A 26,748-nucleotide genomic window follows, 5' to 3' on the forward strand; every position below is an offset into this window, starting at 1 on the left:
TTAAAGAGTAAATATAAAAGTGGGCTCAGTCTAAGTACAAATAAGGCAGGTTTTATAATATACTGGGACTTTATAGAATTTGTTTTTTGCAGCTAACAGAGGGGGGGGGACAAAAAAACAGCAAGGGATAATCACAAACGCTGACATGACACACTACTGAAAAACTGTCAGCCCTCATAATCTGCACGCAGGCCTGAGGAGGAATCTTCAAGGAATGGTGATGCGGTTTTCTGGTGTCATTAGGTGATTTCATACCTGCTGATCTCTATTCTGAGAAACTACCCTGCTCTGCAGAATAAGTTGCCATGGCAAAACAAGAAGTGAGCCAGACTTCTGGATAAGAGAAAAACCTGTTTTGTAGTTCAGGCATCTGGTTACCCGTCGGGGAACTTCCATAACAACTTGTATAATCAAGTTATATAGTCAGACTGGTACGAGGCAATTGCTTTTATTTATTTCCTTTTATTTCTTTTGGCTCAACCTTTTTTGGTGTCATCAGGTCTAATCAGGCAGCTCGGAAAACACGTTCTTCAAATGAGGAATGAAACTACACTAATAAAAAACCAATAAGGGAAAGCTCAATCATCACAGTTTAATGCAGTTAAACTTCCGAGATATCAGTCTGTGCAGTAAGGAAGTGTAAACTGTTGTGACTCCATTTCACCTGCCTTGGTACAAATGAAAGTGACAAAAGGTGCACTGCCGAGGCAACAAGACCACCTTCAAGAAGGGAGCCAGCCAGTGGCAGCCACAGGTCATCGCTCTCTCCTGATTCCTCTTGACAAATTTTCTAGTTTTGCTTCCCCCCCCCCCCATGTCCTTGTCATTGCTGATAACATTAGACCATATCTGCAGCCCTCGCAGGTTACACGCCAAGTTAAGCTTCTCCTGGTTTACCAGGGATTCAAGTACTTCTGATTTGGGCCTTTTTCAGAGGAGCTACAGTATCCAGAGTCATACACAGTGAAGTTGTAATACTATTAACAAGATAATCAATGTCTGTGGGAGGAGGGCTTCTTGTCTGTCCTTGTATGCTGCATGCACATGCTTAAGGCTCTACGCCCCTGGGTTGCTTTGTGTTGTTTTACTGTTCTGTTTTTGAAAGAGCAAATTAAACCATCTTTTTGAGTGGTTGGATGTTTTTAATTGGATCTATAAAAAAAATTACTGCCCGGATAAAGGTTTTTATGCTGGCTTTAAAACTGAAAACCATGACAAGGCAGAGATGTGCGAAGTTTCCCACTAGCTCCTTGGGAATTACCTTGTTGGTGCAAAAACCCTCACTCATGTCTGGCAAAGCAAATTATGTGTTTTTCTGACAGGCTGTAAGTAACAAAGTCCATAAAGATACAATTTAAATTTGGTTCTTTGCCAATGTCTGCTGGGGTAGTTAGTTGCCTTTTTATGGTTGAATGACTCATGTGTAAAAGAATAAATAATTGTAAATAATCCCTCTGAAAATGGTCAAGTAAAAGGACCAGATTAAAAATGAGGGGAAAAAGCAGCCAATGTAAAGAAAAACTTGCCTGGAGCCTTGAGAACTATTGTACAAGACCACTTTAAAAAAAGGAAGAAAGTCTGTCTCCTTGGAAGCACAGTATAAAGAAGAAAGGGGTGACTCAAGAGTTTTGCACAGTTCTATTGTAAAATAAATGTAAAAATAGAAAAAACTAAATCTGTAAACTGCTGGTCATGAGACAAACTCAAAAACTGCATACTTCAGAAATTTTATTGGTCTGAACAAAGGCCAGAAGCAAGGAATGACAGTATGAATGCACAGATGTAAAGAGTCTGTAGATTTGATAATACTGATGAAGAAGTTTAACCAGGTCACATGCAGAGAAAACCAGCGTTTTAAAGCAGCTCTGGAAATCCTCGCTGAGCGTTAACACAGGCTGTGCAGTTTGATAAAAAGACCAAAAGGTTTGAACAGCGAAATATCTTCAAGCCTTTCACTTTTACAGCTAAGTCTGAAATGCAATGAATTGTGCAGTATGCAAGAAAACCCCCCAAAGCAGAATAATAAAACACAACTTGATGAGTTAGTAGATACTCAAATTACAATGTAGTTAGAGCTGTTAAAATAAGTGCTGTCCCTGACCTAGTTAGATATATATATATATGGAAAATGAGATTAAGGCAGTATATGCTTGGAACAAAAACAGTTTCAGCACTTTCACAGCTGAATAAAAGCTAGTTGAGCATATCTGAGCATCAGGTCACAGGTTTAGTGCAAGCAGGGCACGGGGGGTAAACAGGACCAGTATTAACGTAGCTCGCTGCTTCTCTCTCTTGACATTTCAAAGGACCACAAACTTTGCAGAATTCTTAAACAATGTGTGGCGTTACAAATTTTTTGAAAACACAAAAGCTGCAGTCTTTCCACAGTAAAGTCAACAACACTATCGCCACAGAGCCCTATACAGCTAGCCCATATCAGCCACTAAACCTAAGGAAATAACATGAAGTAATTCAATGGCATGAAACTTAGAACAAAAGCAGTCGTAGTTGGGTATCCCTTATTGTATGGGAGCTAAGCAGTTGGATATCACATAACCGGATAAAGTATATGAACAAACTTAGTGTTGGCTCATACTCAAACATTGCCGTCATCATCAACCCCCGTGTCACGTGTACAATGTATGCAGCATCTTGGTCCTTTTCATTGTCCGTTTTGCTTCAGCCTCTCCAGCCGCTGGAGCAAAGCATTCCCAAAGGCTTCTCTGTAACCCGGACTGAGCGTGTCTAGGAGCGAGTAAACAGTCTCGTGATACTGAGTCGTCAAATTCTCGTTCACTTGATCGAATGCATAGCCCACCACCTGTTTGGGAAGAAATCAGTGATTTACTGTAAAACCTCTGCACGGTTTGAAGTCTTAAAAGTGAACGCATGTGGGTAACGTGTCACTGCATCGTCTCACCCTCAGCCCAGCCTCAGTGAGCTCCAGACAGTAACGGTTTCCCTCTCTTGTTTCCACATTTATGTAGGCCACGTCGGACGCGCTGTTGAGACTTTGTGACACGTGCATTTCAGACACAGCAAAGAGGACGTCGTTGACCACTGCTTCAGCCTCTAGTCTCATGTCCTTGACGTCACCGAGCTCAACAGACTCTTCATCAAAAGCAGAGACCATGGACTCCTCAGCCTGGCAGTCTACCTCCATCCCCTATAACACGTTAAAACAACAGCATTGGTTGATTCAAGTGTGATGGGCATAAAAATTGAAAAATGGTGGTTTTTAGAGGTTACATTCAAGATTTTTGAGAAGATTAATTAGTTTCAGACTATGCTAACAAAAAGAAATAAAAAAAGACATTGAATAAAATCAGAATTCTAGAATTAATCATTTGATATCATTGTGAATTGAATATCTTAAGGGCCTTTACTAACCTAAACTGCTAACCAAGATTTTGACCCGTGAGGATCTCTTTTGCATTTCAAAATACCAGATTAGTTTAATTTAAAAAAAAGAAAAAAACTAAACAATCATAATGAACAAAGGAAAAAAAGGCTTTAAAAAAGGAAACGGGATGCTAATTTATAAACAAAAATTCCAGTCACATAAATGGGATGAAATATGCAGTGAAGCATAAACTCAAACTCACGGAGAGAAGTCAAAACGTCCAAGGTATCCGAAATATCTTCTGAAGTAAATGAGGTACACAAACTGGGACTGACTGGTCACCTCCAAAATTAGATACATAGTTCACCAAAAATGTTGTAAAAGGGACAAAGTTTGCATTGCTCAGGTGAATTCCAGCAGGTTTTGAAGGATTAGCTAGTAAACGTCTGTTATGATTATTTTTGACAGCAGCAATTAAACGCATCATGATTATAAAGTTAAAACTAGATCTGCCAACATACCATATGGGGAATCTATCTGATAAAAAAATAACCTTGAGATCCTAGAAAGATTTATTTATCTAATGATAGAGCCATATTTCTATGATATTTAAACAATGAAGTGTTTAGCTGTTAGCATGCAACCTTCATTTCACGTATCCGTCTCTGTGCTTTGGCCCCCAGTTTTTGTGTCTTTATCTGATTATTAAAAACAGTCTGTCATTGGTGGAATCTGTACAAGCTGCTTAGGTGTTAATAAAAAATTAAGTTCTAAAGAAAAACAACCTCTTTATACAGGATATAACTAAACCAAAGCCAAGTCTGATCATGAGCTGGTGGATGTTAAAAGGTTAAGAGATGCCTAGTCTTACAATTCAGTTTGGTTGGTTTTAGACTTTAAGACTTTTTTAGGAAACACAAAGCTGACCATCCACCCATTTTCTTCTACTTATCCAACTCAGGGTCACAATGGGACTGGGGCATGTCCCTGCATAGGGTGAGAGGCAGGTTACACCCTGGACAGGTCACCAGGGCTACAGACAAAAACACATCTGTGTGTGTCACATCTGATCTTCCTGTGACAGTGTATCTCACCATGTCTAAAGCAGAAGTGAAACATGAGGATCTGACGTGTTTGTTTAAAAAAAAATGCAAAGTAGACTATTTTGAATACTTAGCATCCTGTAGGAGCTGACTGTGTGACTAAAGGTTAAACCTGTATTTTTTGGAGCAACCACTGGACAATTTTAAATGTTTGCTTCACTTCCAGAGTTCAATACAGCTCCTCTGAGAAGGAAAACATTGCACCAGACACGTATCTGAAGGGGATTTCTCAATCTGTTGTCAGCTGAGGGAACTTTAAAACACTCCCTCGACACAAGAATGGTTGTGTTGCTCCCGGCAACACAAAACAGCAAATTTTGATTGATGGTGGTGTCAGTGTTTCCCAGTGCTCAACTGGACAGATTTACAAACTTTTACAGGCTTTTATTTTAATTTTCAAATTTGACTGAAAGCTGAAACCGTACCATACGAATCAGTAAAAACTACTCAACGTATCACGTGTTCGACTTGCTCCGTGGCAACAGGTATTTGTTGCGCAAGTTCGGTTTTGTCACACCACGTTTACGTCAAGCTGCATAACATTAGGAGCTTTTTTTCCTGCATATCTTGCCGTCTCGTGGTTCCTAACTGGTTTTTCATCATTCACACGGGTGGCTTGATGCCTGTATGGAAAGCAGCCTTGACCTAATCCATACCTTCGATGTTAAAAACACAGAGAATGATTTTTATGGGATGAGAAAGTAGAATAATGGACATTAAATACCATTCTTGAACCAGGAAGAGTACAGTTTTTTAGTTTTCTGCTAACCAAAGTGTTTTAAGACTAGGTTTTTGGCAAAATATCTTATAAACCTTAGATTATAAGGTTTATCCACCAAACCACTGAGGTAGTAAAAATGCTAGTGATCAAAAATTATTGGAATAAATTCTAATTGTGTACAAACAAATTAGTGTATAGTCCTATTTGCTTATAAAAAAAATGTCAACAGATGTCTACAGCCACTCCTCATTTTTCAACAGTTTGCCAGAAAAATGGGAAGGTGGAGTGATTAATTGAAACATGTGCAAAGACACATGGAAATGCAGTATATAAGGTGAAAACAAGTTTGAAAGTCAATATTTTTTTGTAATTTCTTTAAGTAGTAGAACAGGCTTCTTAAAGGGCATTTAAAGCTTTTCTCTCTATGTTGGCTGCCTTTTGTTCTACTCTCTGTCAAGATGATCCCAAAATGCTTCAATTATGTTGAGCTCCTCTCTGGGGAGGCCAATCCTTCACTGACAGTCTTGTAATCGTATGTTTTTCTATTCAGGTACGCTTTTACTTCATTGGCAGTGTGTTTGGGATCACTGCCATGCTAAAAAAAATGAATCTGTTAAAAAGCTAGTAGACCAAAATCTGCAAGTACTTTTCTGTGTTCATAATTTCATGTATTTTGACAAGATCCACAACACCACTGGCTGAAATGCACCCCCCAAACCATGACAGAGCCTCCACAGTGTTTCACAGATGGCTGTAGATACTCACTGCTGTCCTTCTCTGATTTAAACTATCATACCTCATAGGGCTGAACGATATATCGCATTTGCGATAATATCGCGACATGATCAAGTGCAATTTTCTAACCGCAAAGGCTGCGATTATACTCTGGACATGTCCAAATTCATGGGCTGCATCCTCCTGAGGCCGCATTTGTAGACCGATTACGTCACAGCGACGCGCCGAAGGCTGTCCAAATTACTACCATATCCCAGAATTCATAGCGCGGCCCAGCCAAACTCCAGTTTCCAGCAATGGCGGCCGCTACTAAGTTTTAAAATTACTCATACTAATCTTTCTGGGTCACAAAATAAACTTTTAACATATTTTCAGGCGAGAAAGTAGCTGTGTAAACATCAAATATCTGCTCGGTTTATCAAGATATCCCATATTTGCAAAAGTGCTTCGACGTTTTCAGAGGCGTCTGCTACCCACCAGCTCGACAGCTAGCCGGGAGCTCGAGGGTTACTGATGCGGCCGAGAACGGCACAACTCCCGGCACATCATTTTCAGATCACCGCGGAGTTTCGCTGCTCGGGTTAAACGTAATATATAAGTCACTTAGACAACCTAAAAATGTTATTGTTGGGCTTTTTTCAGTGTTTTGTTTGTTCGTGAGTAAATCGGTTTGGCTGAGATTAAAGTTATTAGATTAGATAAAATAAAACTTTATTAATCCCCCGGGTGGGTTCCTCCTTGGTTTTCACACAGCTGACTAAACGTCAAACAGAAAACTTATTAAACAGAAGTATGAGACAGTCGAGAATTTACACCAGTGTCTGGTTATATTTTAGATAGCAAGAAGCAGACGGCCGAGTTTATTAAACTCCACCGAGACAGCGGTGACGCTGATCAGAACTAGACCGTCCAATTTCACGCCTTTAAATTTTAAAGGCGTGTTTGTGTGTGTGTTTATACAATTGCTATTATGTTTGCACTTTATGTGTAATGTTACTGACTGCAGAGATCAGTAAGATGTGTGTATTTTTTATTTATTAGTTTTATTTATTTAATATTATTTTTTAATTGAATGACTGTCTAGTAGTTCACAGATGTCGAAAAACTGAGTGTGGTAAAGCCACTGATTTTTTTTATGTATATTTCTGCAATCTGCACATTGTACTGACTTTCATTTTAATGTTTACACCAGGGTTCCTTGTCAGCACTTTATGCTCAGATGTTTGTAAGCTAAAAATAAACTATTGTGTATGTTCAAATATACTGTTGTGATTGAAGAAGTTAAATAAAAATGTCAGTCATCAATTCATGCATCACCTCATGTCATCATAACAGAGGTCTGTCTTCCAGGAAAGAACAGTTTAAAATTAATGTAATATAGTATTGGCCATACTATATGATGTATTGCTTGTCTTTGTTTAATAATACAGAAGACAAAGACCTTAAAAAATAATCGCATATCGCATCGCAATCGCAATATTGGGGCAAAAAATCGCAATTAGATTATTTTCCATAATCGTTCAGCCCTAATACCTCAGCAGTTTTCCCTGTTTGCCTTCCTTAAGAATGGCCTCTCGACAGCCACACTTCCACTGAGATAATTTCTGATGACTATGTGTTTTCCTGACAGACTGCTAGCAGCAAAGAGCCTCAAGATACAATTTAAAATTGGTTCTTTGCCAAGTCATTTGTTATGTGCAGCCAGTTATGTCTGCTCTTTAGTTAGTTCATACCTTGAATTATGTGCATTTTTATGGTTGAATGATTTCAGAGTCAGTGTGAAATGGTTAAGTAAAGAAAGAAAGAAAGAAAGAAAGGAAGAGCAGCCAAGTGTCAAAAGAAAAATCTGCCTGCAGACTGAAGATTTTTTGTTCAAGACCACTTTAAAAAAGGAAGAAGGTCTGTCTCCTTGGAATCAAAATATGAGAAAATGAAGGTGACACACGACTTTTGCACACTACTGTAATATAATAAATGTAAAAATAGCATAACATAGAAATGATCAAATACAAGGAACTTAGAAATTTAAGTGGTGGTCATGAGACATACTCGAAAACTGCTTACTTCAGAAATTGTATTGGTCGGAACAAAGGCCAGCAGCAAGGAATGATAGTATGCATGCACCACAAAGACTTTTAGAAAGCCTGGAAAACTGTTGCTCAAGAAAACTTTAGAGAAACACAGAAAACTCTGAATAAAAAGAATCTGAATGAAAATCTACATACTGCCAACGGAGACATGCCAAACTGTGTTTCATTGTTATTGTAACAGTTACAATAAAGATCTATTCTATTCTTTTGCATTAAAAATAATTCACTGTTTAAAGCGAAAGCGCCAACATAAAAGCAAAAAAATAAAACAAAACGTGCACCATCAGCATCTTGTCCTGTTATATAGCCATTATAAAGCGTTCTACTTTCCATTATCTGATAATTACTGTTGCACCACAGTGTGTGGTATCTGATTGTAGTAATAAAAGCAATGTAACAGCGACATCTCGAGGACTGTGAGTAACCTTACCTTATTGCTAGCTGTGCCCTGTCCACAAACAAACATCATAGTCAGTGGTAATGAATAAGTGTGCGAATTTAAAGCAGCTATTATAAATAAAGTCCGATCAGCTGTGGCTAATTTAAACAGCTAACAGTTGCTACATTTTGGGGGAAACTCGTAACTGAACCACTGCCCGCCATACCATACTTCTGCCACTTTCTTTAAAATTATACAGCGAGTTCTAGCTTAGACCCTAACTGATGGGTTTACTCAGATCACGAAAAAAAAAATCATTTCTAACTAAAGTGCGTTTATTTTTCTCACCTCCTCGCAAGCGGTGTTCTTCCGGCTTGTGGAAGCTTCCAGCTCTCCGTGGGCAGGACAGTCCAATCAGCGCCACCTCACGTTAAGCTGCTATCTTTTGTTAGTCTAATTTATTCACAGCCGGATAAAAGCACATAAACCGACGCTATCTTTCTTTTTTCAGCGTATTATATTTATGTTAAAGTATATTAAACCTTGGCCCACTAAGTGCCCGGTGGACTACACAGCTCCGCCATGTTATGACATCACTGCCTAATCCCACCCCGGAGCGTGTAGTTGGTGCGGAGTCATGAAAGTGTTTGTAAACAACTCAGTCAGAAGGTAACTTAACAGCTCTACTAATATCCTCAATTTTTTTTAATTATCCCACGCGTGACTGCTTATAGAATCAGTGTGTATTTAAGCAGCGCTTTGGTCAGTTTGCATCTGACGTGTGAGGGTAGATATCTTTAGTTAGTGTTGGGTTTTAGGGTTAGCACCCATGCTAAATGCCAAGCTTGACGTTAGCCGGCAATGCTAATGCTGCCTCACTCTTCCCACAGAGGTGGTAAGCTAGCTAACGTCATATTTGCTAGCCGGCTAGTTAGCTCAATGACTTGCCTTTGTCTTGCCGACAATAAAAGCGCAGTTCCTGCCGTTGCGTGACAGCTTTGTGTAGGTTAATATAGCCATGGGTAAATGTGTGCCATCAAGTTTGTGACATGCTGACAGGTATTTCCAAGGCCTGCACCGGCTTTAAACGGGGTCAGCGTACGCTTAAACAAAAAAAAAAAATCGACAGTCTAGATTGCACTACATTACAACGCTCATTGCTGCTAGCAAGCAATTTAAAACTACCTTAAACTAAAGCATTAGCATTAATTTAACTTGCTGTTTTCGAGTATTTTATGTTAAGTCACTTGTTGTGTCAAGTGTCAAATTACACAGGGGGGTGGCACCATTTGCATGTTTTTCCTGCAGGCGTAGCAAACTGGAGTCGGACCAATCCCCATACACATCTCCGAGTGTCATCACATCCTCCCAAGTGTACCAGATTGGGGGTGATGAAGGATGTTTGAGGTCACGCTTTCTCGACGGGTCAACGGGATGACACAGCTGTAACGTCACTGACTAATTTGTAGCTGTTGAAGCAGCTGTAGGATTGCACGTGCAGAGCATCAGGGCGCCTTACACTACCTGTGTGTTGTTCACCTGCTGAAGTTAAGATGCCTTGGCCCTTTTCTGAGTCCATTAAAAAGCGGGCCTGCAGGTACCTCCTGCATCGGTACCTGGGCAACTTTCTGCAGGAGAAGCTTAGTCTGGATCAACTCAGTCTAGACCTTTATCAAGGCACTGGGTCTCTTGCACAGGTTCCACTGGATACATGGGTATGTGTAGTGCATGTGTGTTGCTGAAAATACGCCAGATTAAATTATCAGTTAAATAAACTAAGAGGTCCTCTAATGTTTTTTTTATTTTTTTTAAAAAAAAATTAAAATTTTGTTCCTCAGTCACTCAATGAGCTACTGGAGACTGCAGATGCTCCTTTTGAGGTAATCACAGGGTTCATCCAGACCATCTCTCTGACAGTCCCTTGGGCAGCACTGCTGCAGGAGAACTGTGCCCTAGAAATCAAGGGTTTGGAGATGGTTCTCAGACCAAGACCAAGAGTGGGTAAGGATATATATATATATATTTGTCCCTCTACAACACCTGAGAAAAAGCTTAAAATTAGTAAAAGTAAACAGTTTTATTTTATACATATGAGTAGACAAGTAAGGTAATCACTGCTGGTTATACTTCCAGCATCTGGCGTTGAACCCATGTACTGGTCCAGTTTCATGACAAGCAGCATGCAGCTTGCTAAAGAATGCCTGAGCCAGAAACTAACCGATGATATGGGAGAGAGCTTCCAGCCATTTGAAGGACTGGAGAAGTTTGCAGAGACGATAGAAACAGGTAAATTGCTTCTGTGTTTTTTGGCATTCAGCAGGTTTACTTCACAAATACTGTGTAAAGCAATGTCTTTTAAATTTCTTCTCTCACAGTTCTGCGAAGAGTCAAAGTGACATTTTTGGACAGTGTTTTTAGAGTCGAACACATTCCAGAAAATTCTAAAACTGGAATCGCTCTTGAGATTCGAATCAAAAAGTAAGTTTTTGACAGTCAGTGGCACCTCAGTTTCCACAATAAGATAATATACTTCAAATTGGTGTATATATGGTCAAAGATTTGAACACATTGAGCATGGGGAGGTACTGGTGCTGATGTTTAGTGAGAAGTTTGTATTTTAATACTTGATCTCCCCTGACAAATACCGTCTCTCTTCAGGATTGTGTACTGCGATGAAACAGGTGAGGAGAGTTCAAGTGTCAATGTGCATCAGCCAACCACGTTTGCACATAAAAACGTGCAGATGGAGGGAATTACTGTATTCTGGGACGAGTTCTCTGATGCGTCTCGCGCTGCTTGTAAATCGTCACCTACTCCATCGGTTAGTGTAGCAACTTTCACATTGTAAGACTTGTATATATGCATGTGGCCTTTTTAATCAAGTCTTTCTGTATTTTGCAGGAAACTGAGCCAAAACTCTCACCTAGCTGGAATCCAAAAATAATATGCGAGCCGCATCCCCAGTTCACAGAGCCTGTATCCTCTTCAGCGCCTTTTGAACCTGTGCAGGTTGGCAGCCTCTGTGGCAAAATTGAGTTGTCCCTCACTCTCAAAAATAACCTAGCGATGCCTGGTGCAAAGGTAAATTATCTATTTTTGAATCACAAAGATTTACGAGGAAAACAATTTCCCACGTTGTTTATCCAGTATCAGACTTTTGGGGTAATATCCACAAAATTTTGCCAACTTTTCTTCTCAGCTGGATGTTGTTGGACAGATCGATACACTGATTATTCTGCTTTCCCCACGGCAAGTTCACCTTCTTTTGGACTTATTTGGAGCCTTCTCTGGTGGAGGTGAGAACCACTCTCTTTCGAGAACTTTGGGACCAGATGGGGTCTTACGGGGTTATTTAGAAATTGTGAATGTAAGTGTATTTCTAACTCTTCATTTAAGGTGCACAGGAATGGACTAAGGATAGGAAAAATCGCCCAATACAGCAGGAGGATGAGTATCGCCTCCATATGGAACTGAACCGGTGCCTAAAGAAGGATACTGCCGTCCCAGGAGCAGATCCTGACCTCTTTGAAAGCCAAACAACCAGAACTGTGTCGAGTCGAGGTTGAGTTGAAGCACCATCCTGTAATGTCTACATTTTCTTTGATTTTGGTGATTGATTAGCTCTTCTGATGAATATTTTTCTGTTTTTTTGTTTTTGTTTTTATCTTTTTTGTTTTGCTAATGTAGACGACGTGTTTTTCTCCATGGCTGACATGGACATGTCTCATAGCTTGTCATCCCTGCCTCCTCTGGGTGAACCACCCACTGTTGATTTGGACTTGTCACTCACCAGTAACTACTCTGCCTCACCAGGAGAATCTCCCTCTGGAAATGCAACAGTAAGCCTTCATTTGTGTGATCATGCTTACAGAAACGTTCAATATGGTTTAAATCAGGTGAGATTAAGGACTCTGAATGGTCTGGAAACTCAGTAGTTAGTGATCTCATACAGGAAAAATGAGTTATACAAATAAATATTTTGAATAGTAGTGTTTCATTTTCATCTGCGTTTTGTAGGCTCTGTGGGACGAATATATGGACGTACCACGACAAAGAGAGAAGCAGACTTGTGAAACTCCCCTCCAGTCACGGGATTCGCACCTGCCTCAGAAACTGTTGAGGCAAACTTGTAAGCACTACAGTAAATTAATAGATACATAAACATATATTATGCACTCACCCTCAGTTTATCCAGTGTGTGAAACAAACAGTTTCAGCAGTTGTTGAACAGGTTATGTTCAATCAAAAGACTTATGCTGAAATATTCCCAAGATCAGTTCCCCCTTTGTGTTCATGTACATGGTTGTAGCTGGACATTATTTGCTGTTTGTGTTTCAGCCCATTCGTCCAAAACCCACAGTGATGAGTCAAGGCCAGAGTTAGTGCTGAGGTTGACACTGGGCAGTTTGGCTGTCTCAGTCCTCCACATTGACCCGCTGCCGCCACCACATGCTGCTCCCAGTCCTCTTGGCCCCATGGCTGCACACTTCTTCAGCATGGTGGGCCCAGGACAGCTTGAGCCAGCCGCTTTCCTTCAGTCTCGGGTGGTGTTTAATCAGGCTTGTCCTCATGACCACCTCAGGTGCACTTCTAATTTTAACAAATTCCTGTATTCTGAAGGAATGAGCATGTGAATGAATCAGATCACCTGAATCACCTGGGCTTATGTTTGCAGGTTTGTAGGCCAGGGTCTGAAGTTAAACTATGATCACTGGCAGGGATCCAACTTAAGGACTTTTAGCACTGACTTTACCCTGAACCAGATGGAGTTTCTAGAGTGTCTGTTCACCTCTGAGGCTGTTATTGGTGGCTCGCAAAAAGGAGTTCAATATACTGAGGTGAGACCTTCAAGCCTAAGCTTCGTACATCTCTCACTGCATAACGCTTTGGATGTTTGAACACTGCGTATATGTATTTATACAGAACACTTGAAAGGTGCAGCTGTCTTGACATTAGTGTTTCACTTTAGTTTTTCTCTCACACCTCAGCTGCTGACATTTGACACCAAAGCCAGTGCTGATGCGCCGCTTACCACCTGCCTTCACCTGCTTTACAAACAGGCTGAGCGCAGAGGTCCTCAGGTAACTGCATCCGTTAGCTCAATATGAAACCACAACACTCTAACAATCAAATGCCGTTCCTCCACAATGAGTGTCTGGCCTCTACTTCTAACCCTTTGCCTCGCTGTGCAGGGCGGCCAGGTGCGTCTCAGCACCATTCCCAGGAAAGCTGAGATCCAGGTGGAGCTGGGTCCTGTGCACTCTGAGCTGGACATCAGTATTGTAGACCGCCTAAACTCACTACTGCAGCCTCAGAAACTAGCAACCACAGAGGCGATGGCCTCCCACATGTATACATCTTACAATAAACCTGTCAGCTTGGTAAGTGTGGTCCATCATGTAAGCCTATGCTTTTTGTGTATATGTTCTGACATTGAGGTTTTAGTGTAGGCACAAACTGCTTTTCTCCTACAAAAAACAAACAAACAGTAAGTCGGTACATAGAAAATTCACATTTCTTTGTACTTGGCATATATGAAAGTCATCTAATCTACATCTTTGGCTTTCTTCATAAATTTCACAGCACAAGGCTTTTACAGAGGTTTTCCTTGATGACAGCCATACTCCTGCCAACTGTCATGTGTCACTGACAATTAATGCACCAGTGCTGGGCATTGCTGTGCGCTTCCCCATCCCTGATCTGCGTTCAGATCAAGAGAGGGGCCCTTGGTTCAAGAAGTCGCTACAGAAAGAAACGCTGTACTTGGAGCTGGAAGAGCTGGAATTGAAAACCGAATTCATGGGTGGCAATTCACCTGACCAAACCAAAATGGAGCTCACTTTTAAGGAACTCACTGGTGTGTCAAGATTTCAAAAGCTCCTCTGAAGATTTAATTGTCTGTTGACTTGGACTTTAATTGTTTTTACTTTTACCCGTTTGCACAGGGAGGTTCCAGGAAGAGGACGATCAAACAGCTGCCCGGTTCCTCAGAGTGTCACACACGATGGATGGAGACATGACAACATCTGAAAGTGTAAAATTTGATTGGCCAAGGTAAGATCACATAACCAACCAGTATACATATCTCTTTGTTTAGCAGTGTCAGTAATACTACATTTTTCTGGGCAGGGTTGTGCTCAAGATGAACCCAACTGCAGTCCACTCCATCCTTGAGCGTGTGACAGCTGAAGATGAGGGGGCTGAGGACCATTCTCTTGAAGAAGAGGAGGAGGAGGAAGGGGCTGCTCATTCACTGAAGGATGTATGTGACTTTGGGAAGCCAGAGCCATCACCCTTTTCTTCACGTAGGGTTATGTATGAGAATGAAGAGGTAGGTTATGGGTCAACAATGTCCAGTTAACCTATTCTTGACACGACTGTCTCTTTGATTTTAACTGTTCATACTGTAGCATCTCAAATCTGCATTGTAGCCCCTGCACCTGAAAACTACAGTGAATAATTACCAGACAACCTCACACTAAACAGCTGCTTTCTGACGCTTCTGCAGAAAGCTGAACGTTTCTCAGCTCACATCTGTCTTTAAGATTTATATCTCCAGATATTTGTTTGACACACATGTTATCTGGAGGACATTCCTAATCTGATTCAGTTTAATGTAATGTGGAAACTGAAAGCTTGTGACACGTGTATGCTGGAAAGACTCAATTATATCAGACGAGCTGTAACCAGTGGGAAAACCCATTGTGTATTCATAGATTGTGGAACATTGTATCAGAGTTTCCACAGTCATTAGTCACAGATATATATGTATATATACATACACACACACACTTGCATGTGAGGCCACATTTTTGTGCTGCTTTTTGATGTTTCCTTGAAAGAATTGCCAGACTTGAGCAACAGGGAATAACGTTCAACAAGGTAGTTTTGGAATAATTCACTAATGTTTAATTTGAACTATCACTATAGGTCTGTATCACTATAGTTGCAAGAAAGATGCTCAAAGTGATGTTTTGCTGCTGTGCATGTTATTGCAATGCTAAATTATGAGTTTTAGATCTGTTGCTTTAAATCTATTCTTATGACACAGCTACAGTAAACGTGTATATCTTGCCTAACTTTCTCTCAGAGTGATCATCTTACATGTAATATGAAATCACAGCATCACCACTCCTTCCCCCACAGCTAAAGTTTTGAATGTTCACTGTTGAAGCTCCAGTAGCGTACCTTCTGTGCTTCTTGCCCCCCTCCCTCATCTTTTACATGCAAATCTTTTGCTGTTTTTCTCCATTCTGTCTCACTGTGTCACTCTCATCACCTTCACCAGTCAAGCACGTATTTCATTACATTTACTTCTAATCCACAAAGTTGCTTCTCCAAAGGCAGTAAGTGATGTAGGCATTAATACACTGAAAAAATACTATTGAAAGATACATTTGATGTCCAGAGTCCTTCATGTGTTTTGTTTTAAATACTTTTCCAGTTTTCTTTGTCAATTGAAAGGTGTTGCTATTTTGTTAATGGCATTGGTCCAAAGCTGGAGCAAAATGTACAGGTTGATTTATTTGCATTGGGAAGCGAGGATATTTGGTAATATATTTACATGTGTGGCAGGTGCATCTTTATGCAAAGGTGTACAATAGCTCTGCTTTGCGTACCTAACCTGCTGACAAAACAGGTGGTGACAGAGTTGTGTTTACATTTACTATTATAATCTTGTAATTCCAGATGGTCATTCCTGGTGATGTCGGTGAGATGACGGTGTTCCAGGAAAAAACGATGAATAACTCCCGGTTCGTCCTTGAGTTGTGTTTCCCTAATGTGCAGCTAACACTCCCCAGCAAGGCATTTTATGAAAAACTACACAACAGGTAGGTCACTTGGCTTTCACCCAGAGCAACTTCATTGCCTCTTATTTATTTATCTTTAATTTAACTAATTTATCTACAACACACATCTTTAACAGCCTGTTAACATTGCTTATTACTGGACCTGAGGTTCACCAGCTACTGTCATATCAGGGGAAAACTTTTTCAGCTGCATATTCTTCTCTATGCATTTAATAATTCTTATCCATATTCTAAATATTTTAGGATAAACAATGACCTTCTGCTGTGGGAGCCCACTGCTCCATCACCAGTGGAGACTGTAGAGAACATGCCATATGGAGTTGGACTCTCTGTTGCCAGTCAATTGATCAACACTTACTCCAAGGACAGCTTTAGCCAGTTCCGCTCCACTGGTCCTGAGGGTGCGACAGAACAGTGTTTTCACCTAATTCTTTAGTCACTTATGATGTCATGTTTAAATTACAACTTATCTGCTCATAAATGGGTGTTTTGTTGTCTTTGCAGAGGAGACCAGTGGATCAGAGGAGGAGAACATGCACTATTACTCGCCTGCCGCTGACCTGGGCTTCAGATCTCGAAAGAAGAAGAAGCCCAAAGCCCACAGCAAGAACTCCCAGAGCCTTTTCTCTGTCAATCTTAGTGTCAATCATGGCCTTATGTGTCTTCATGCTAATGCCAAGGTAACCTTCAGTATTTTCCACACGCAGGCTTTACTTTGGCTTGCTGGCCAAATATATTTGACGTCAGTTTTATTTTATCGACAACATCCATCACTGATTTAAAAGTGGACAGTCCCCTCACTCCAGCTTTAAAAGTTCAGTTGCTGCTAACCAGCCAGCTGGGCCCCTCCCATTGTGTCTTTCACTAAAGACAGCATGGACAGGTTGCTGCTGTGGTAGTCCTCAATATCTGCAGCGACTTGACCTGACTTAATCTCCCCTGTGTTGCACTTCTAGTGGTCACCCTTGTTCTGCCTGGGGAAAAAATAAAAAGTGCACCAAAAAAACAATGAAATTTGTGGATAGCTTGTTATGTGGACATTGGAGTTGAGTTTGTTGTTTTTACAGAAGGAGGATAAAACCACACTGAAAAACAAACATGGCGAGTTCTGGCTGGAGGTGAAAAATGCAGTTTTGTTCAGCGTCACTCAGTATGAAGGCTTTAAAGATCAGCACTACATCTGCTTTCACACCAGCAGCATCTGCATGTATCACCAAGGTAAGCTGCTTCCTGTTTGTGTGTAATATCACTATTGTCTTAGTCTTATGATGTTATGAGTGATATGTGGTGACAATGGGACCTAAAAATATATAAAAGTATAGGTAACGGTCTAGAACTGTACTAACTGTACGACTGTATGCGTTTTCACTGATGACTCAATCTGTTATTATCCCCAGGACTCATAGATGGAGGCACTTCCGTCTCAGACATCAAATTGCCATGCAGGACACATCCTCATTGGCTAGAGCCAACCATCTACCAGTCAGAAACATCTTCAGAAAAATTGTCAACGCCTTCGGAGGGTATCGGTTTAGAAGCTCGCAGCATGGTTTCTGTCGCTGTCAAAATCTCATCACAGAATGCAGAACGCAACATCAAGGTCAGATACTCAAAACAGTTAGAGGACTGTGTGTGTATTTCACAGATTTGTTGTGAACCACTTCAGCAAGTCCACTACAGACTCAAGTGTCACATTCTGTACATAAAGTACTTATGTTTGAGTTATTTTTAAAGGCTGGCAGGCTTTATTCTGCACTCATATTGTCCATGAGTTTTGGATCTACTTCCCAGTCAAAATTGAGAAATCGCCATGTTTCATTATTGGTGGTTATTACATTTTTAAACCCTTACTGTGGAAGAGAAATGTTGTTTTGTTATGTGTTGCTTATTAAATAAGTCCACTTATGTGGCTGTGTGTATACAGTGGCTTGCAAAAGTATTGGGCCCCCTTGAACTTTTCCACATTTTGTCACATTACAGCCACAAGACCAACACAAAGTGGTGTACATGTGAAAAGTGGAACGAAAATCAGACATGATTCTAAAAAATTTTTACAAATAAATAACTGCAAAGTGGGGTGTGCGTAATTATTCAGCCCCCTTTGGTCTGAGTGCAGTCAGTTGCCCATAGACGTTGCCTGATGAGTGCTAATGACTAAATAGAGTGATTACTGTGTGTAATGTCAGTACAAATACAGCTGCTCTGTGACGGCCTCAGAGGTTGTCTAAGAGAATATTGGGAGCAACAACACCATGAAGTCCAAAGAATACACCAGACAGGTCAGGGATAAAGTTATTGAGAAATACAAAAAGATTTCCCAAGCCATCATTCAGAAATGGAAGGAGTATGGCACAACTGTAAACCTGCCAAGACAAGGCCGTCCACCTAAACTCACAGGCCGAACAAGCAGAGCGCTGATCAGAAATGCAGCCAAGAGGCCCATGGTGACTCTGGACGAGCTGCAGAGATCTACAGCTCAGGTGGGGGAATCTGTCCACAGGACAACTATTAGTCGTGCACTGCACAAAGTTGGCCTTTATGGAAGAGCGGCAAGAAGAAAGCCATTGTTAACAGAAAACCATAAGAAGTCCCGTTTGCAGTTTGCCATAAACCATGTGGGGGACACAGCAAACATGTGGAAGAAGCTGCTCTGGTCAGATGAGACCAAAATGCAAAACGCTATGTGTGGCGGAAAATTAACACTGCACATCACTCTGAACACACCATCCCCACTGTCAGATATGGTGGTGGCAGCATCATGCTCTGGGGGGGCTTCTCTTCAGCAGGGACAGGGAAGCTGGTCAGAGTTGATGGGAAGATGGATGGAGCCAAATACAGGGCAGTCTTGGAAGAAAACTTCTTGGAGTCTGCAGAAGACTTGAGACTGGGGCGGAGGTTCACCTTCCAGCAGGACAACGACCCTGAACATAAAGCCAGGAAACAATGGGACGGTTTAAAACAAAACATATCCATGTGTTAGAACGGCCCAGTCAAAGTCCAGATCTAAATCCAATCAAGAATCTGTGGCAAGATCTGAAAACTGCTGTTCACAAACGCTGTGCATCTAATCTGACTGAGCTGGAGCTGTTTTCAGAAAGATTTCAGTCTGTAGATGTGCAAAGCTGGTAGAGACAGACCCTAAAAGACTGGCAGCTGGAACTGCAGCAAAAGGTGGTTCTACAAAGTGTTGACTCAGGGGGCTGAATAATTACGCACACCCCACTCTGCAGTTATTTATTTGTAAAACATGTTTGGAATCATGTGTGATTTTCATTCCACTTCTCACGTGTGCACCACTTTGTGTTGGTCTTTCAAATCAAATCACTTTTATTGTCACATCACATGTGCAGGTACATTGGTACAGCACATGTGAGTGAAATTCTTGTGTGCGAGCTTCACAAGCAACAGAGTTGTGCAAAATACAATAATGTAAACAAGCAAAATACAAGAATGGCTACATCTGAAACTAATAAATATATGTACAATATATAATAGTATATGCATTTCTGGATGTGTATACTAAATACTTTTCTCTGTGTGTGTGTGTGTGTGTGTGTGTGTGTGTGTGTGCACATATTTTACAAATTAAGTAGAGTAAACAATAAATAAAATATATAAAAATATACAAATACGTTTTCACGTGGAATACTTTCACGTGGAATTCCAATAACATTGATTCATGTTTGTGGCTGTAATGTGACAAAATGTGGAAAAGTTCATGGGGGCCCAATACTTTTGCAAGCCACTGTATGTTTGTATGCAAATTAAAAAAATTCCACGTAATTTAAGAAGTAATGTGCTCGCTGTGATGTCCTCTTTTTTTTTTTTTTTTTTTTTTTTCCCTCCTTTCTAATTTTCCGTCATGCAGGAGTTTCTGGTTGCTGTTGGGGTGAGAGGTGCTACACTCCAGCACAGAGTGGTCCCTCCTAGCTTGGGCTGGTATGACCAGGTAAAACAAACTGCCTTAGGCTGCTGTCATATAAGCTTTATTTGACCTTCATATGATGTGTTTACAAAGCACAGAAGAAATGTGCAATAACATCAGGTATTCATAATCTTACTGATGATTTGTCTACAACAGATTGTTGACTTTCTGAATGTTTCTGATGAACCCGTGTTGGGTTACGCTCCTCCTACGTCTGTCACCACACTACATTTGCACCTATGGAGCTGCTCTCTGGACTACAGGTGAAGTAGAACAAAACACTAAATGGTGGCTGGTTTTATTATCAGAGTGTGTTCTTATGTGACGCTTGATTTTATTTTGTTTTTTGCAGACCCCTGTACTTGCCACTCAGATCGTTGCTGGTTGTGGAAACATTCAGCATCTCCAGTAGCGTCTCTCTAGACAACTCCTCATCAACACTTAGGTGTGAAAAAGCAACTGGATTTCTTCTGAAATACAAAAATGTGTGGAGGTTACATTATTTAGTAAAATATGTTGTTTCCAGGATCATTTTGGACGAAGCTGCTCTGTTCCTCTCAGATAAAAGTAATGCTGTCTCTGTAAATCTAGCTCGTGGTAAGTTGACTTCAGAAACGGTGTTGAATGCGACTTTACATGAAGCTTTGACAAATTTTGACTTTTTCTTTTTGTCACAGATTATGTCCAAGTGGTAGACATGGGAACCTTAGAGCTGAGGATAACAGCAGTCAAACCTGGAGTAGATGGAAAATTGGTAAGTGTTAATTATTCATATTCCCATTTTTAAAAAACAGACAAAACAGGCTTGTACAAACACTTATTTTCGCTGTCTCTTGGGTGATAGTCGGAGCCCAGATTCGAGCTGCGCTGCTCCAGTGATGTGATCCATATCAGAACCTGTTCGGACTCCTGTGCTGCCCTCATGAACCTCATACAGTATGTAGCCAGCTATGGAGACTTGCTGCCCCCAGCTGAACCAGAGACCAAGCACAGCAGCACTGCACAAAAAAGCAAGGTCAGCAGTGTCACTCAGTTAAAGCATAATTGTCAAACTTTACCATATGCACAAGTTTATTCTGAGTGTATTTTTGGACAGATGGAGGCTTCTAGCCGACCACCATCTCAGACTTCGCTCCTCGCTGAGACTGAGCAGCAGATGTTACAGGATCTCATGAGTGACGCTATGGAAGAGACTGATGGGCAGCCTGTACCAGGGCCGCAGCAGAACGGTAAATACTTCGCTCAGTGAGGTAAAAAAGTGTTTCACCCATGAGGAGTCTTTACTTTATGAATTTCACACCACTGCAGGCACACCTGAGGAGCAGATTCAAGACCAAGAACCACCTCGCTCAGACCTGTTCCTGTTCCCAGATGAAAGTGGGAATTGCCAAGATTTAAGCCCCCCGTACCCCATGCTTCCTTCTCCTCTCATCACACCAGCCCCTAATCTGGCCCAAGAGACTGACGACTTTTGTATATTGGAAACTCCGAGCTCCAGAGGAGAGGTTGGGACATACTCATTCTTCAAGTTAAGGCTACATATTTTTGTGTAGCCTTAACTTGAAGAGGCTACATAGCATAGTGATCGACTGTTTTTGCAAAACCTGTTTATGCCTGACTGTAAGAAAAATGTGTGTTCAGGATCGAGATCAGGAGCCGGTGGTGAAGCAGCTATCCTCGGAGCCAGTAGAAGTCAAAGACGATCACTTCAGTCAGCCTCTGGATGGAAGTGATTCCAGCCGTGGAGCCAACTTTCCCATCCCAGAGGTTCGCTACCTCATTAAGGAGATCTCTGTCATCTGGCATCTTTATGGTGGAAAAGACTTTGGGAGTGTGAGCTCCATAGTTTCTCCTGCTAGAAGCCGGGGGTGAGTCATAAACTGGGTTCTCTTTACATTTGTTAAAAGGAAGACATATTTACTTAACTCTGGTCTTTACTCTGTCTTGCAGATGTACACCTCATAGCTCCCCATCTCAAACTCCAGTGAGACAAGCGAAGGCTTCAGGGCGGGTTGGTGGTGGAAAGGGAAGGAATCCTGATGTCCTGATGGAGATTCAACTCAGCAAGGTAAAGTTATGCTGTGCAGAAATACATGTTCATTATTTTGTGAAATGCCATTTGGGGTTTCTTCAGCTTTTCTTTTACTGCTTCTTCAGGTGAGATTCCAGCACGAGGTGTACCCCCAGATCTCAGCGGTGTCGCGTCCAGCAGTGGACCAGCCAGTGTCCCGGCAGGTGTTCTCTGTGCAGGACTTGGAGATTCGAGACAGACTAGCTGCCTCCCAGATGAACAAGTTTCTCTACTTGTACTCTAGCAAGGAAATGCCCCGAAAAGCCCATTCTAACATGGTGAGGAAAGCACCATACTTGTGGTAATCGTGGTAAGTTTTGTCCTGTCGTAACCATGTGTGTGCGCTTTTTGTCTTAGTTGACAGTCAAGGCGATGCACATGTGTCCTGAGTCAGGCCAGGCTCCCCCAGAGTGCTGTTTACGGGTCACTCTAATGCCTCTTCGCCTCAATATTGATCAGGTGAGAGCTGGGTACAAATTATTTCTCTAACCCTGGCAAACAATGAGCATTATCTTTTAAGTGATAGCTTCTTCTTTATTTGAAGGATGCACTGTTCTTCTTGAGAGACTTCTTTACAAGTCTTGCTGCTGAAGTTGAGTTTTTCTCACCACCTATTCACGAAGGTAAGATTGCCACAAAACTGTATAATTATCATGAATCCTACTTTTATCTCATGCATCTTTAACGTTTTGTCTGTTTTAGCGGTTTGTGTTACCACAAAGAAAGTGGCTGCCCCAGAGATCTCTTGCAGCTTCTCCAAGCACGCTGGTGGGAGCCAGGATCCAGCCCCAATCATCTCGGTGCCTGCACAGAGACGACTGAGCCAAAACGGTTTCTCTACATCCGGCAGGGAAGACGCAAATGACAGTGAAGCCTCTGCTTCTCCCTTCACAGACCAACCCATCTTCTTTAGGTTAGAGGTTATTTTTATTGACCACTAAGCCGTTTAACTTTCCAAACTGCTTGTTTGTGTTCAGAAACCCCTTGTCATCTTAACAGGGAGTTTCGATTTACTTCTGAGGTTCCCATTCGCCTGGACTACCATGGGAAACACGTGTCTATGGACCAGGTAACTGTCTAAGAGAGGACTTGATTAACTCCACGTTATGTTATGAGTGCTTCATGAATGATTTTTATGAGTACCTCGTTCCAGGGAACATTTGCAGGGATCATTTTCGGGCTGACACAGCTGAATTGTTCAGAGCTCAAACTGAGGCAGTTGTGCTACAGGCAGGGGTAAGTATACCGCAAAATGTATCTCATGAGACAATAAATTAGCAAAAACATAATTCGCACACAGTGATCCGTATTAAAGTAATACTTGTTTGTGTTTCAGATTATTAGGTGTGGATAAGCTCTTTTCCTATGCAATAAATGAGTGGTTAAATGACATAAAGACAAACCAGCTTCAAGGACTGCTGAGTGGTGTGGCACCTATTCATACTCTGGTAAAACTGGGTAAGTGTAACAGTTCAAGGGATAATCTCAGATGGTTTACTGTATTTGGTAAGAACAGGGCTGTTGCTGTACCTTGTTCTTGTTGGCCAGTTGGGATGTGCTACATGATTAAATGTTGCTTCTCTTGTTAATCAAGACATGAAATACTAGTTATTTAATCCAATTATGCAAATGTTTGTTAATGTACAGTGCACATTAACTGTCAGTTATACCTCAGCAACATTACACACTCTTTCCCGTGAGTGGATATAAACAAGCACAGTGAAAAGGAACACAAGTGACAGCTCTGTGAACAAGTGTAGATTTGCAGTGTTCTTATCTAGACAATAAACAGTTATTAGCAGGCCTTGTAAGATCACACTGATGAATAAGCTGAGCAGTGTGTAACCATAATCTGCTCAGGTCTATAAACATTAACATGTAAGCTAAGCAGTGCTCGTGTTAGCTACTTGCAGCAGAATAAACTGATGTGTATCAGTTGTATTGCAGATGCCAGCAATAAATGAAATTTAAGAATGCACAGGTCCAAATTTTTGTAGTTCTGATCTGACACCTTGGATATCAATAATGGTTCAAACTGCTGGAAATGCGCGAATGAAAGCTGCTGCTGTAGCTAAAGAGAAGCGTCTCCAAGCTGCTGAAGCTCGGATGTTAACTTCCTATACATTGCCTCACTCTCCCATTAGCAATCGAAGCATTGCTCCTGTTGCACAATTATTAACACAGTGTAGAACTGAACTGAATGGATTAGCTGTGGACTGTAGCACTGACGCCTATAACCTTAGCACATCTTTATTACACTTTATTATTATACTTTGTCTAATATGAAAGAATAAGATTTAAAAAATCACAATTTTTCCCAAATTGTATTTGTACAGACATTGTTTAACTTGTCAGTGAACTGTCTGTTATCTTACGTCCAGACTTGTTAACTAGTCTGATTTTTGTTGTTCTCTCATTTTAATTGACTTGTAAAGGAGTTGCCTGGTGCTTGGCCCAACAACTTTCTAATTTCTGAAAAGTTCCTTGAGTCAACATTTCCTTGTTTGACAAAATTTTCTTTATTGTTGCTGACATTTCAGAATCAGCCTTAATCACTTTCTTTTTCTTTAATAAAAAACAATCTGGAACAGAAACTGCTGTGAAAGTCATTTCCAATATGAGAGCTGAGGTCCAGCTTTTGACTTTCAGTTGCTTTACTCCTCTGTCAATGTTGTTTTTTTTTCTTTCATATTCAGTTCACGGACTCAGGGATTTGGTCTGGCTCCCGATTGAACAGTACAGGAAGGATGGCCGGATAGTCCGTGGATTTCAGCGCGGCACGGCTTCCTTTGGAACCTCTACAGCTATGGCTGCCCTGGAGCTCACAAACAGGATGGTGCGGACTATTCAGGTAAACTGGTCCACTGCTGCTAATAAAATATTTGCATGCATTTCCTTCTGTAAAGCACGTAGAAAAATCTATTAATTGTTGTCTTTTATAATTTTTTTTTCTGTTTTTAGGCAGCCGCTGAGACAGCGTATGACATGGTGTCTCCAGTGCCTGATGAGAGGGACACAAAGAGGGTAAAACGGATCTCCCATTATGGACTGGCTCATCAGCCTGTCGACCTCAGAGAAGGTGTAGCCAAAGCCTACACTGTGGTGAAAGAGGTAAAAAAAACAAATAGGAAAACCTTCAGTTCTGTGAAAGAAAAGATGTTTTAAGGACTGCAAAATGTTCCCACAGGGGATCACAGACACTGCACTAACCATCTACGACACAGCCACCCGGGAGCACGAGCAGCGAGGTATGACTGGGGCAGTCGGTGGAGTTCTCCGCCAGCTTCCACCTGCAGTAGTCAAGCCACTCATTATGGCCACTGAGGCGACTTCAAATGTCTTGGGTGGGATGAGAAACCAGATTCACCCCGATGCACGTCAGGAGGAGTCGCAAAAATGGAGGCAGGGCGACGAGTAAGTGTCATTGCCTTATGGAAAACTGAAACAATGACTGTGCAGCAGCTACAGCTTAATAGGTGTGCTTTTGAAGAAGGCAAAAGGTGGACAGTGAGTGCCGGTGTAAATAAAATGGTGTTCATCCTGTGGCAGTTTGAGCTACTGTGATTTTTAGCTTGTGTCAGCTTATCACATGCCTCACAGTGCCTTCATGGTCATCAACATTGTTCAACTGTATGCTTGTAATCAAATGGATGAAGAAGGGTGAGTTTGAGCAGCACTTATAATGTTATTGTGTATGATGCTATGTTGTAGGGTAGACCATACAAATGTAAAATGTAAAGGCTTAAGAATGAAGGAATAGGTCCTTTCATCTGCTTCATTTTCAAACAGCTGTTTACAGATTGTGTGGTTGCGTTCTCTTATCCTACTTTGTGTCAGCAAACACTAATATTCTAGGTGTAATGACCCTTAATTTATATAAGATGTACTGTATGTGGGCCTTGTTATTTACTGTAAATATTCCTAATGAGCAGCATTTCGTGCAAATATGAGAGAACAAATGTAAAAACTGAATGTGTTGCATCTTTGTAAAGCTCTGTAATCTGCACTTTTAACTGAGTCGAAGCGTAACAAGTGAGAGATGGGACGATTATCCAGACTTGTTCTAAGGTTTCACAATTTTAGTGTTGCATAATTTTCACAAAAGCTGCTGTTTAAAAAAAGGAAGCTGCGGTTTAAATTTAAAAACTGCTTTATTCTTACAGTCTCGTGTATCACATTTTTGAATTGTTGATAAAGTGAATTACTCAAGATCCATAAGTAAAGTCTTAATGTACTGATAATCTCATTTGTTTAGTTTTTTTTTTAATTATTATTAAGCTATATGTTTATATATTGATGTCTGATGTGATCAATTGTGTTGCTAAGTCTTGATTTTTATTTTTTTCTTCCTTTTTTGGTTATGTGGTAAGAGTATTATTTCTTGTAAATATATGTACAGGTGACTCATGAATTTGTATTAAAAGCATGATGGAGAAATAAAAACGGTGAAGTTAACACTGGAGTGTGCTTGGTTGGTGTTTATTTACTTAGACTCTAGACATTTTTGTAAACCTTAGGAGTTGTGTTAGCATCATATTTCAACGTTTGCTTTATATATTTTATTCTGAAA

At 40.9% G+C, this 26,748-nt stretch overlaps 2 protein-coding genes across 4 annotated transcripts; one reads left to right on the plus strand and one right to left on the minus strand.

Annotated features, from left to right (window-relative positions):
- Nucleotides 1–1,711: 1,711 nt before the first annotated feature.
- gskip (gsk3b interacting protein) lies at nt 1,712–8,963 on the minus strand. 2 transcript variants are annotated; one of them, XM_082517302.1, is made up of 3 exons: nt 8,720–8,963; nt 2,921–3,166; nt 1,712–2,821 (listed from the first exon to the last, which is right to left on the minus strand). In XM_082517302.1, exons 2-3 carry the CDS (start codon nt 3,161–3,163, stop codon nt 2,663–2,665), a joined length of 402 nt encoding a protein of 133 aa, XP_082373428.1. In that variant the 5' UTR covers nt 3,164–3,166; nt 8,720–8,963; the 3' UTR covers nt 1,712–2,662. The 2 variants fall into 2 exon arrangements, with proteins under 2 accessions (XP_082373428.1, XP_082373427.1); XM_082517301.1 differs by lacking the exon at nt 8,720–8,963 and adding an exon at nt 8,423–8,677.
- On the plus strand, nt 8,949–26,633 carry atg2b (autophagy related 2B). 2 transcript variants are annotated; one of them, XM_082517299.1, is made up of 43 exons: nt 8,949–9,040; nt 9,680–10,086; nt 10,210–10,372; nt 10,505–10,657; nt 10,747–10,849; nt 11,030–11,192; nt 11,273–11,452; nt 11,571–11,667; nt 11,768–11,932; nt 12,059–12,210; nt 12,389–12,500; nt 12,710–12,953; nt 13,047–13,209; nt 13,360–13,452; nt 13,564–13,752; nt 13,955–14,228; nt 14,317–14,425; nt 14,501–14,702; nt 16,061–16,203; nt 16,426–16,583; nt 16,687–16,862; nt 17,250–17,400; nt 17,580–17,782; nt 20,051–20,131; nt 20,264–20,370; nt 20,460–20,552; nt 20,634–20,704; nt 20,785–20,861; nt 20,952–21,122; nt 21,204–21,336; nt 21,416–21,612; nt 21,749–21,975; nt 22,058–22,175; nt 22,265–22,456; nt 22,536–22,637; nt 22,723–22,801; nt 22,881–23,091; nt 23,178–23,247; nt 23,332–23,414; nt 23,515–23,636; nt 24,875–25,029; nt 25,140–25,289; nt 25,366–26,633. In XM_082517299.1, the coding sequence occupies exons 2-43, from the start codon at nt 9,925–9,927 to the stop codon at nt 25,594–25,596; spliced, it is 6,225 nt and encodes a 2,074-aa protein (XP_082373425.1). In that variant the 5' UTR covers nt 8,949–9,040; nt 9,680–9,924; the 3' UTR covers nt 25,597–26,633. The 2 variants fall into 2 exon arrangements, with proteins under 2 accessions (XP_082373425.1, XP_082373426.1); XM_082517300.1 differs by lacking the exon at nt 9,680–10,086 and having other exon boundaries at nt 8,989–9,040.
- Nucleotides 26,634–26,748: the final 115 nt, after the last annotated feature.

The sequence above is a fragment of the Aulonocara stuartgranti genome (genome assembly GCF_965226115.1).
Source record: "Aulonocara stuartgranti genome assembly, chromosome: 19".
Taxonomy (NCBI): Eukaryota; Metazoa; Chordata; class Actinopteri; order Cichliformes; family Cichlidae; genus Aulonocara; species Aulonocara stuartgranti.